Genomic DNA, 12,195 nt, shown 5'->3' on the forward strand with positions numbered 1-12,195 from the left:
TGAGATATTTCTCGTCATATGATCTGTTTCTTCTTTCCTGTGTGCACTATCTCTTAGCCCTTTTAACCAAGGGGCAACAGATTAAATCAATTCTACTCATTCTTTCTACTCTTAACTCTGGGTTCATTGGTGGGGTCATTGTTCCTGGAATCTTCCCTCTCCTTCTACCTCCCCCCCCCCGCCCCCGTATTTCCTTGTTTTGGATCATATGTTGTCAAATCCAAAGCCTGCATTGGCAAATATCTTCTTGGGTATTTTTGGTTGTTTTTCTGCGTGTGTGTGTGTGTGTGTGTATGTGTGTGTGTATGTGTGTGTATGTGTGTGTGTTCGTTCTGGTCCTGGGGTTTGAACTCAGCCTGGGCACTGTCCTTGAGCTTCTTTTGCTCAAGGCTTGTGCTCTACCACTTGAGCTACAGCTCTACTTTCTTCTCTTTTGGTAGTTTTAGTGGAGAAAAGAATCCCACAGACTTTCCTACCTAGGCTGGCTTCACACCACAATCCTCAGATCTCAGCCTCCTGAGTATCTAGGATTACAGGTGTGAGACACCAGTGCCCAGTGCTTAGTTAGTTTTAGGAGCAACCTATTTTCAGAGATGTTTTCTGTACAGATCTGCTTAGGGACTAATAAATAAGGCCTGTAACTCATACAGAAAACCAGAATTTCATATTTCAGTTATTATCTCCTCAGAACTTACATTGTCCTAATTAAGCAGCAGTGCTGTTGTGTTTTTTTAAATATTATTATTGTAAAAATACTGTTGTGGTGGTGGTTTTTAAAAGTATATATTTGTGCAGTGCACTGGTGGCCCATGCCTGTAATCCTTGCTACTCAGGAAGCTGAAATCTGAGGATTCAGGTTTGGAGCCAGCTTGGGTAGACAGGTCTGTGAATCTCTTATAACCAATTAACCTACAAAAAGCCAGAAATTGAGGCGTGGCATAAGAAGTAGAGCACCACCCTTGAACAGAAAGGCCAAGGAAGAGCTCAAGGTCCTGAGTTCAAGCCCCAGTGTCAGAAATCAATCTATTATGTATTTGTACCTTCCCTGGTGATTCAGAAGATATAGTGAACATTTTACATAAAAGGATAAAGGCTCCCCTAATGAAATTTGTTTCTCAGTATCCATTCAAGTTTATAATATACTTCTTTTGTAGGTGGTGATGTAAGAGCAAAGAAAGTGTATCATTCTATTTCTTCTTCCCTTTCTGGGTCTCTAAGTGGCATTTTCTCTTTCTGATCTCATTATTGGTGTGGATAGAATATGTCAAATGCAAAATAGACTTTAACTCTGTTCTTGGCATTGGGAAAATATTTTACTCCCTGAGCACAGTGGCAAAAACAGTAATACCTGAATGGAGCATGAGGTCTTGAAATGTCATGTCCCAGATTTATATTGTAATGACATATATGAAGTTAATTGTAGCTGGGCACCAGTGGCTCATACCTGTAACCCTAGCTACTCAGGATGCTGAGATCTGAGGATGGTGGTTCAAAGCCAGCCCGGGCAGGAAAGTCCTTGAGACTCTTATCTCCAACTAACCACCAGAAAATCAGAAGTGGCACTATGGTTCAAGTGGTAGAGTGCTTGCCTTGAGCTGAAGAGCTCAAAGACAACACCCAGACCCAAAGTTCAAGCCCCAGAACCCACAAAAAAAGTTAATTGTAGTGTCTTTTTTACTCTTTTGGTGGCACTGGGATTTGAATTCAAGGCCTTGCTCCCAGCCCTAATCAAAGTCATCAAAGAACTCAAGGAGTTCACACTTTTCTACTGCACAAAATTAGCATACCCACACATACTCTCTCTCTCTTTCTATCAAAACTTCATGTGTGGAGATGTGACATTAGATACCAATTAGGTTGCAGCCTACCTTCAAGGAGCAAAGTCTTTTAGACAAGTAAGACTCAGCTTAAGATCTGATGTTCAGGGTATATGTCTCCTATTCCTCAAATTATTTGCAACCTTGGCTATTGAGATCTTTAAAAAGCTATGGATGGGTAGTACTCAGTGATAGAGCACATGTTCAGCATGCACAAGCCCTGGCTTCCATCCCCAGTACCTCCACGATATTGTGGATTCAAGATCACATCCAAGATGTCTGAGATTTCATGACACCCTCATCCATTAATCAAAATACTAAAGGGAAAGTTACTCATTTTTTGTCATTCATTCCTTTCAAAATGAGCATATCACTCCGATTGCTTTCTTTTCTCATTTACTATGAGGTTTTCACATTTGTGTCATTCGTAATGAAAAATAGTGATCATCCAATTCTTGAGTGAAGGAAAGAGCATTGTTGTATCCTCCGATAAGCTCAAGCTAAACTACAATAGAATAAAGCACCCCAACACTTCCAAGCTTACATACAGTGTTCTGGATCAAAAGCATTGTAGCTGGTCAGGAGAGAAATATATATTCTGGACAGTTGCCTGAAACCAGAGCTTTCAGAAATTTGTTGGGGGACCACATCAAGTCCTCTTTAGCTTTAAATTTGCACCTGAAATCCTCTATGTGGTCTTTCTTGCTGCAGAGCACCACAGCAATACTCTGGCCCATTGCTTTATCTCTTGTTCCCAGAGACTAGTTTGCTTCTGGGCTCGGCCCCAGGGGTGGGGCCTTTTTTAGAGAGAGCACATGGTTTTCTGTGTCACCCCTGGGGAGTCCAAGAACCCCTGGAGCCTGCCAGAAAAGTAATTATGAAATCACCCTAACGGAAAAGCCTTGAATGGTAAAGACATTGCAGAAGAACGTGATATTTCTCGTGGCCCCTCGTTTGTTTTCTTCTGTAGCACTTACAAAATAGTAGCAAGCTGGGAAGCAGGTGTTTCTTTTCTTGGAATTCTACTATTAAGCATTTGTGTCAGCATTCAGCACCTCCAAGAAACCCCATGGGGCCTTGCCACTTTCCTCTGTGTATGGGGAAAGCCCAGGAGGTCCTCTTACCCTCTGTGCTGTCAAGAGTTTGGACTATATCTCAGATGGATGATTAATAACGAGTGGCTATGAAGAAGGCCACTGGCTGGGACTCCCCTCAGATTTACAACTTTTCAGGGGATGCATACAACCAGATCTGAACATGGCTACCTTGTTTGAAATTTGACTACCACATGTCTCCCTTAACTAGCATTTTTTTTTTGGAGGTGGGGGGTTGGTTGTGGGGCTTGAACTCTGGGCCTGAGCGCTGTCCCTCAGCTCTTCAGCTCAAGGCTAGCGCTCTACCACTTGAGCCACAGCATCACTTCTGGTTTTCTGGTGGTTAATTGGAGATCAGAGTCTCACAGACTTTCTTGCCCGGGCTGGCTTTGAATCGCAATCCTCAGATCTCAGCATCCTGAGTAGCTAGGATTGCAGGCGTGAGCCACTGGTGCCTGGCTTAACTAGCATTTTTATCCATGCCTTTTTCTCTTTTTATTTTTTTGGTGGTAGTGCAGGTTGAACTCAGAGCCTGGGCATTGTTCCTTAGAATTTTTTTTCTCAAAGCCAGCATTCTACCACTTGAGCCACAACTCCATTTCTAGCTTTCTTTGTTGTTGTTGGTGGTAGTCTTGAGGCTTGAGCCCAGAACTGGTTGCTGGCTCTGAGCTCAAGGCTAGTGCTCTACCACTTTGAGCCACAGATCAGCTTCTGTTTTTCTTTTTTGTTTGTTTGTTTTTTTCTGGTGGTTAATTGGAGATAAGAGTCTCACAGGCTTTCTTGCCTGGGCTTGAATTCGGCCTGGGTGCTGTCCCTCAACTCTTCAGCCCAAGGCTAGTGCTCTACCACTTGAACCACAGCACCACTTCTGGTTTTTTGGTGGTTTATTGGAGATAAGAGTCTCAAGGACTTTCCTGCCTGGGCTGGTTTTGAACCTCAATCCTCAGATCTCAGAGTAGCTAGGATTATAGGTGTAAGCCATCAGTACCCCACCACTTCTAACTTTTTGCTGGTTAGTGGGAGTTAAGATTTTCACAGAGTTTCCTGCCTGAGCTAGCTTCAAACCTTGATTCTCAAATTTCAGCTGCTTGAGTAACTAGGTTTACAGGCGTAAGCCACTGAGCTATGGTAACAATGAGATGTACAAGACACTATGTTGAAAACAAACTTTACAACTTCAGGGGGAAGGGAGGAATTGGGGAGGTGGGAAGTGAAGGGATGGTAGGGAAAACAAAGGAGGGGTAACAATGCTCCATAGGAAATGCACTCATTACCTTACTCATGTAACTGTAACTCCTCTGTACAGTATCTTTACAATAAAAAACATATTAAAAAAAGAAAGAAAGAAAATCTCCAGACATTACAGGATTTATGTGGAAAGGAAAACCACAGGGCTGGGAATGTGGCTTAGTAGTAGAGTGCTTGCCTAGCATGCATAAAGCCCTGAGTTTGATTCCTCAGTACCATGTAAACACAAAAAGCCAGAAGTGGCTCTGTCAAGTGGTAGAGTGCTAGCCTTGAGAAAAGAAGCTCAGGGACAGTGCCCAGGCCTTGAGTTCAAACCCCAGGACTAGCAAAAAAAAAAAAAAAAAGAAAAGAATACTACATAGTTACTAGAATCTATATTTACCTAGATAACTTATTATATATAATATATAGTCATGAATTTTGACAGTTTGTTGTTTTAAGACTGAAATAATATAAGCTTATGATTCATCAATATTAGTAAATTAGATTACACCATAGAGGCAGGAAAATAGATTGCTGTGTTTTTGAAACATTTTTTACCAAGGATATAATTACTCTTTTGTTGTTGCTGTTGTTGTTGGTCGTGGGACCTGAACTCTGGGCCTGGGCGCTGTCCTTCAACTCTTCAGCTCAAGGCTAGCACTCTACCACTTGAGCCACAGCGCCACTTCTGGCTTTTTCTGCTTATGTGGTGCTGAGGAATCAAACACAGAGCCTCATGCATGCGAGGCAAGCACTCTACCACTGAGCCACCTTCCCAGACCCAATTACTCTTTTTTAATTGGGGACATTTTAAATATTCAAAAAAATGACAAGAGTACAACATTGAATATGCATATATTGACCTGGACTCACCACCTGTGAGGATTCTGCCATTTTGGTGGTTATTTTCACCCTCTTTTTCTCACGCTCAACCATTTCACAACACTTCAAAGTATATTACAGGTGTAAGTTATATTTGCATTTGCCTCCTGAACCCAGCCTCTTCCTCCTTGATTGCCTTTATAACACCTGAGGAAAGCAAGATGCGTTTTTGCCATGTATGTTTTATTCTTTTTTTAAAAAATCTAGAACAATCCCCCCCTTTTTAAAATTTGAGTGTTCTTGTTTTCCTTTAGGATGGAAGGGAGGAGGAAGAAGAGTAAATGAAAGGATTGAAAACAGATGACCTATCATTTTAGTTTCTCTCTGGCAGGAAGTATTGTTCCCCCCCACTTTTTGGTCTCTTTCAATATGGATTTTGCATTGTTAAGTATTCAAGATATTCCAGGATAGCTCACAATCTGGATTTTTGTGGTTTTTTTTACATCATGACTAAAGATAATTTATATCAAAAATACTGCAAAAAGTTATATATTTATAATTTTTCTGTTTTGCTAGTACCAGGGCTTGGATTCAAGGCCTCATGCTCTGGCTCAGTTTTTTCACTCAAGGCTGGTTCTCTAGCATTTGAGCCATGCTTCCACTTCTGTATTTTTGCTAGTTACTTTGGAGATGGAGTCTTGAAGACTTATTTCTGTTTGGGTTGGCTTTCACCTGAGATCCTCAGATCTCAGCCTCCTGATAGCTAGGATTACAGGCAAAAGTAGGTCATCAGCACCTGACTAATTGCTTGTTGAGTCCTGTCAGTTGGCATGTATTGTGAGGCTGCCTCTTTTTTTCCTCTCTTTTTGGTACTGAGGTTTGTATTGAGGACATTGCTCTTACTAGGTAGGTACTTGACCAATTGAGCCACACCCCCAGTCCAGACTGCATCTTTAATTAGTGATGCTATATTTGACAACTTAGGTAAGGCAGTGACCCCCAGGTCTCTCTGCTATCAAAGTACCATTTTTAAATGTTTTTAATTTAAAAATAATCTGTACAGTGATCTTTTGTGTGCACATATACACGCACGCAGACATGCACCAGTTCTGGGGCTTGAATTTAGGACCTGGGTGCTGTCCTTGAGCTTTGTTGCTCAAGGCTAGTGCTCTATCACTTCTGACTTTTTGGTGATTAATTGTAGATAAGAGTTAATTGGAGATTAGAGTCACTTGAACTTTCCTGCCTGGGCTGGTTTTGAACCACAGCCCTCCATATATCAGCTTTCTTGGTAGCCGGGTCTATAGTCTGAACCACTGATGCCCAACTGTAGAATCATCTTTTACAAAATAAAACCAAGCTAATTTTTACTGTCTTTAAGTAGTTGTACAAAGGAGGTTTCATAAAAAGCAGTTTATGAATACAGTGCTTCTTTTTCAGTGTCACTTCTTTCAACATTCTCATCTATCCCCCCACCCCAACCCTTCCCTCACTTTTTTTAATTTAGTAGATTTAATTCTTGATTGCATTCTCCCCCTCTTGTGCATTCATCTACCCTTTTTTCCTTGACCCCACTCCACCCCTTTTAAGTGCCTACTTCCTGATGTTTATTTTGTTGAACTTTGACTGCCTTTCTAAGGAATTACACTATTTGTATAGCCCCTTGAATCTACCATATTTCAGTTAATACATTTGTATACACTTGCATACCACACAGAATATTTACTTATAAGTTTATAAGCTAAATCTAGCTTTCATATATAAAAGAAAATGTGCATCCTTTGTCTCTCTGGGCCTGACTTCTTTTAATATCACATGAATGGTCAGATTCCCAACAAGCACAAAATCATTCACTCATGAACCTTATTGAGTGATTCCACTGGGGGTGGAAAATGGAGATTTATCTAATTTAATCATTCCTTCCCCTATTAGGAGATGGCACTCGCTGTACAGAGCTTTAGAGAATTTAAAATTTTATTTTATATGTTGACGTAGTAAGAAATCTCTTCATTGAGTAACCAATTCAAGTAGAGTTTTGCTTAATGTTTATGCGACATGAAGTTGTATGTCTGAAGAACTCTAGCAGGAATTTGGAGGTTGTCACTGAGAATGTGAAAAAATGGCAGCCAATTTCTACTTTTTAAATTTTTTTAATTTTTTTTTTTTTTGGTCCAGTTGTGGGGCCTGAACTCTGGGCCTGAGCACTGTCCCTCAGCTCTTCAGCTCAAGGCTAGTGCCCTACCACTTAAGCCACAGCGCCACTTCCGGCTTTTTTCTTTTTGCTTATGTGGTGCTGAGGAATCGAACCCAGGGCCTCAGGCAAGCAAGGCAAGCGCTCTACCACTGAGCCAACTTCCCAGCCCCTCTACTTTTTTTAATGATCAGCATAAAATGTTTTATCTACATCTAGTATAGTCATATTTGCAACATTAGTTTATAGTTATTGCTTTTTAATTGTTTCCAGTATCTCAACATCCGGGCCTTTTCATCAATAATTCCATTTTTGAAATAATTCTACTTAGAAAAAGCATAGAGGCCTGTTTTCTCAAGTCTGTATGGGGGATGATATATACAACAAGAAACTTCTTTTACAAACTATAGTCACAAGGTGGCATCTTCTTCCTATCATGGTTTCCTAAAGCCACTTGTTTTTTATTAGAAAAAAAGGTTACAGTAGAAAGCCATTGTTGAAATCAGTACTTTCTGGAATCTGCACTGGTCAATTCATGAGGCAGGTGGCACATGTGACTTTAAATTGCAAGTTATCAAAACTGAAACTGCAGTGTATTAGTCATACTAGCTACATTCTGGGTACTCAGTGGCCACATGTGTATTGTGGGGACCATACTGCGCAGCTCAGGCAGAGAACACTGCCATCACTTCTCAAAGGTCTCTGGGACAGTGCACATCTAGAACTACTCTTAGTGTTCCCTAGAGCCAGACTTTACCAGCTTGGAGTGCAATTCAGGTGGCCTTGATTTCATGAGTTTACAAAGTTCTTGTTTTTGACTTGGTTTGGAAATATGCCTGTCCACAAGGGCCTAGGATAAATGAATGGATTCCACTGATGCTTCTAGAACTTAACTGAAAACAGTCTGAGTCTAGTATTTGTAAGCAACTCTTGTTAAACCAAATTTATTTAAATTCTTGTTGAACAGATTTTCTTCCCCTAGCAGAGATGAGTGAAAAGAATAGAGGGAGCTAAATTTCATGTGTTAACTGTATTGGAGTTTATTTTCTTCCTTTTAGTGCAGTACACCCTTAAGTGTTTCTCCCTTATCTGTAGGTCTCCTATTTCATCTGAGCTAATAAAGTCAGATTGTTTTATCATTACTAATGCGGAAGCCACTTACAAGAACTAAGGCATATGCCTCTTTCAAAACTCACAGTGCAGAACACAGGGATTATCAGTGAGAGATCTGAAGTGCCATCGTCTTCCCATACTATACTTCATGCTTTCAGTAGTTACTGTGCTAAGCTGGGGATGGCTTTGGCTCCCAGTGGGCTGCTGTGAGCTACTGTAGTTACTGTGCTCTGCCCCTCACGATTTGCACCTGGTAACTCATCCTCAGTATATTAATATGGCATGAAGTGGCCTAATATTTGATTCTTGGCTATTGTCCTCACAAAGTCTGACAGTGAGTGGAACACAGATTAAGAGATGGTAAAACCCCTCTAAGGGTTAAAAAAATCAGCAACAAGGAATTCATTATGAGGCCTTTCCTCTAGCCAGTTGTATACATTACACACTTTGGGTGGCCCCATAGCTGTCTTGTGACTTTTGTGGGCAGTCTGTGAACTTCCCTGAACTGGATGGTTTTCAGGTCACAAGATCTATCTCTGTGAATGCTAGATATCTGTGGCTTATGCCTGTAATCCTAGTTACTCAGGAGGCTTGAGATCTGAGGATCTCAGTTCAAAGCCAGCTCAGGCAGGAAAGTCTTTGAGATGCTTATCTCCAATTAACTACCAAAAGAGCTGGAAGTGGACCTGTGGCTCAAATAGTGGAAGGGTAGCCTTGAGCAAAAAAGCTGAAGGACAGTACCCAGACCTTGAGTTTAAACCCTAGGACTGGCACATAAAATAAAAAAAGATCCCTGTGAGATCTGTTGTTCAGACTTTCTCAGAGAATGTCCAGGAATGTGGATGTCAGAAACTGCTGCCTAAAAATAGCATCTATGGTGTAGTGAAGTCCAGCTGGTGTAGTCTAAAGATCCCATTCAAAGCTAAGCACACAGGGAGGGAATCTGGCGCCAGCCCTACATTAGGCTTTAACTGAATGCTCTGACCAGTGCCTAACATAGGAGGGACTCAGAAAATATGTGCTAAATGCATGAATTCACCTCATGGTTAAAAACTCTGCTTCTGGGCTCATGCCTGTAATCCTAGCTACTCAGGAGGCTGAATTCTGAGGACTGAAGTTAGAAACCAGCTCAGGCAGGAAAGCCTATGAGACTTTTATCTCCAAATAACCAGCAAAAAGTCATAAATAGAGCTGTGCTTCAAGTGGTAGAAAGCCAGCCTTGAGTGGAAAAATCTCAGGGACAGTACCAAGGTCCTGAGTTCAAGTCCTTATACCAGCACACACACACACAACAACAACAACAACAAAAAACTTTACCTCCAGAACATTGTGGAGTAAGTGCTCCCTTTCCTTCTTTCTCTACCTTCTTAGGGGTACATGCCTTGGGCATATGCTGAACAAGAGTCAATTAGGAAAGACTGGAGGTTCGATTTGGAGAGGCTGTGTACCTGCATACATCTGTGTTGTCTCCTACACACTCCCAAACCCATTTCTTTCCTTCAGAAAAGATCTCTAGTGTCATATGTGGGAGGAGAGGAAGAGAAGGAAACATGGGACTTTGTATGTCCAGTGTCTGCTCATTGGATTCAACACAGATAGCAAAGACATCCCCATTGAAGCTCACTTGGTACCTCTCTTCCTATTCAAATGCAGTGTAATCTGCTGAAAGCTTGAGTCTCTTTTCCTTGTCTTTTGATCTTTTATGGCACCTTCCATTTCTTGCAACACAGGTTGGAGTGAGGACATCCCTGGTATCTTCGATATTCCCCCATTGTTCCTTGGTATCCATGTTGTTCGTGTCACAGTTCTCTGCCTTAGAGACTGGAAGATGCGGGAATACAAGATTAACAGGTGCATAGAGCAACAGGTGCATATAACTAAGCCAGACAACTGCCCCAGGACTTTGGGGGAATTTGCTGTAAATGGATATTGCCACTTTCCCTTTTCTTTCTTCTAGTTCTTGTTCTCCAGTATATGAGCTCCCCAGTCATTGTTGATGCAGGGGTTGGGGCATTAGGATTACAAGCAGCTCTGGTCCCCAACACATGACAGTGACACTGATTAAAGGGTAAGGCAGACTGTATTCAGGATCATCCTTATTGATACAGGGATTGCTCTGATGGGTTGTGGAAGTGTAAGAGAGAGATAGAGATCAATAGATAGAAAATGATTAAGAGGAGACATTAGGGGTAATGGGGAGTTTGGCTAAATCCACCTAACAGTGTTTTTGCTGAAGCCAGTCCAGAGTAATCGATCAAACACTGCCTGGGGATGATGGAGTATAAGGAACTCCCATCAGAGAGAGAAAAATCATCTATCAAGGATAGAAGGTTCAAGCTAAACCAATTTAGGAACATGCTTGCTAAAATCCAGTGGTGCCTACAGGCAGAGACAGAAGTCATGTCCTAGTTTGGAAGAAGATTTAGAGAAGCCTGTATCAAGTGTAGTCAAGGAAAGACTCTTGTCACTACCCATGCTTAGATAGCGAGGGATGTGTACTTAATGTCTGTTGCTTTGTTTGAATGTATCCTCAAAATAGCATGAGGGATGGTGAGATATGGATAGATGACTAATGAAAAATGTGCTATAAAAGTAGGGTGCTGGTGGGTGCTTACACCTATAATCCAAGGGACTCAGGAGGCTGAGATCTGAGGATCTCAGTTCAGAGCCAATCTAAGCAAGAAAGGATGTGAGACTCTTATCTCTAATTAACTAGTGGTGCTGTGGCAGAGTGGTAGAGTGCTAGCCTTGAGCAAAATATCTCAGGGACAGTGTCAAGGCTCTGAGTTAAGCCCCAGGACTGACTAAAAAAAATGTGCTATAAGTGTTGAAGGTCTTGGCAGTAGACATATAGGTGTTTCCTATAGATTTCTTCAATACTTCCCTGTATATCTGAAGAAATTTCATGACAGAAAAATGTTAGGGACATTAAAGTAAGTCATGACAGAAGTGAGGACACAGCCAAGTAGGAGGGACCTACATTTTGGTAATTTGCATCACCTGGTACAGCAAGGTATCTGGACAGTTGTCAGTCAGTGCTGTTTTCCCAGAGGCCTTGCTTAGTGTGTGAACACACAGGATCTATTACCCCTGGCTGTCAGGGATCTACTGTGGTGTGTCATTTGACTTCTGCATGACGGCCTTCCTTTCCTTCTGCTTTGGAAGATGGTGGTGATTTTCAGCTGCCGTGGCTGCCATGGACTGAGCTAATGCTTTCTGTTTTTCTCCTTGTCTTTCTCTCTGGCAACTTTTAGAGTTGGTGTTGATCCAGATCAAGACCCACCGCCCAACAATGACAGCTTTCAAGTCTTACAAGGGGTAAGTCACAAGAAATGCTTCTTTTCAGGGAAGACATGATTAAAAAAATAATGTTAAAATTTCTGTACTTTGGTGGCTCACACCTATAATCCTAGCTACTCAGGAGGCTGAGATCGGAGGATTGTGGTTTGAAGTCAGCCCAGGCAGAAATCTCCATGAGATTGTATCCAATTAAACAGCAAAATAAAACAGAAGTAGAGCTGTGGCTCAAGTGATACAGTCTTGAGTGAAAAACCTTAGGGATAGTGCCCAGGTCCTGAGATCAAGCCCCAGTACTTGCGCAGAAAAAAAAAAATGTTTCGATGGAGGGGGCCCTTGCTCCATGTGTGTACTTTACTTAGACTCCCTCATCATCATCTTGACCATGACTTTCTGAGGTACCTACTGTTACCTCCATTTTCCAGGTTAGTAGCTAGAGTGAGGACTTTGGGTAGTCACGTGAGACTAAGGGAATGAAAAGATTGGCATTTTCTAAAGCAAAATATACAGGAGTAGCTGGATATCAGCATGGAGAGAGTTCATCTGGATGCTTCTTGACCAATCAAAATAGCATGCTGTTTCCCACGGCTCCTGATTCTGCACTCCCTCCCCTGCAGAAGGAAGGAAGTGA

At 41.7% G+C, this 12,195-nt stretch overlaps 1 protein-coding gene across 2 annotated transcripts in view; it reads left to right on the forward strand.

Annotated features, from left to right (window-relative positions):
- Positions 1-12,195, forward strand: part of Slc9a7 (solute carrier family 9 member A7) — a 145,059-nt gene that overhangs the window by 111,773 nt on the left and 21,091 nt on the right. For both annotated transcript variants that reach the window (XM_042684481.1, XM_042684482.1), the window contains one exon: positions 11,522-11,585. In XM_042684481.1, coding sequence (XP_042540415.1) covers positions 11,522-11,585 — 64 coding nt within the window. The remainder of the gene's footprint in view (positions 1-11,521; positions 11,586-12,195) is intronic.

The sequence above is a fragment of the Dipodomys spectabilis genome, unplaced genomic scaffold (assembly GCF_019054845.1).
Source record: "Dipodomys spectabilis isolate Male_0828 unplaced genomic scaffold, ASM1905484v1 ptg000087l, whole genome shotgun sequence".
NCBI lineage: Eukaryota > Metazoa > Chordata > Mammalia > Rodentia > Heteromyidae > Dipodomys > Dipodomys spectabilis.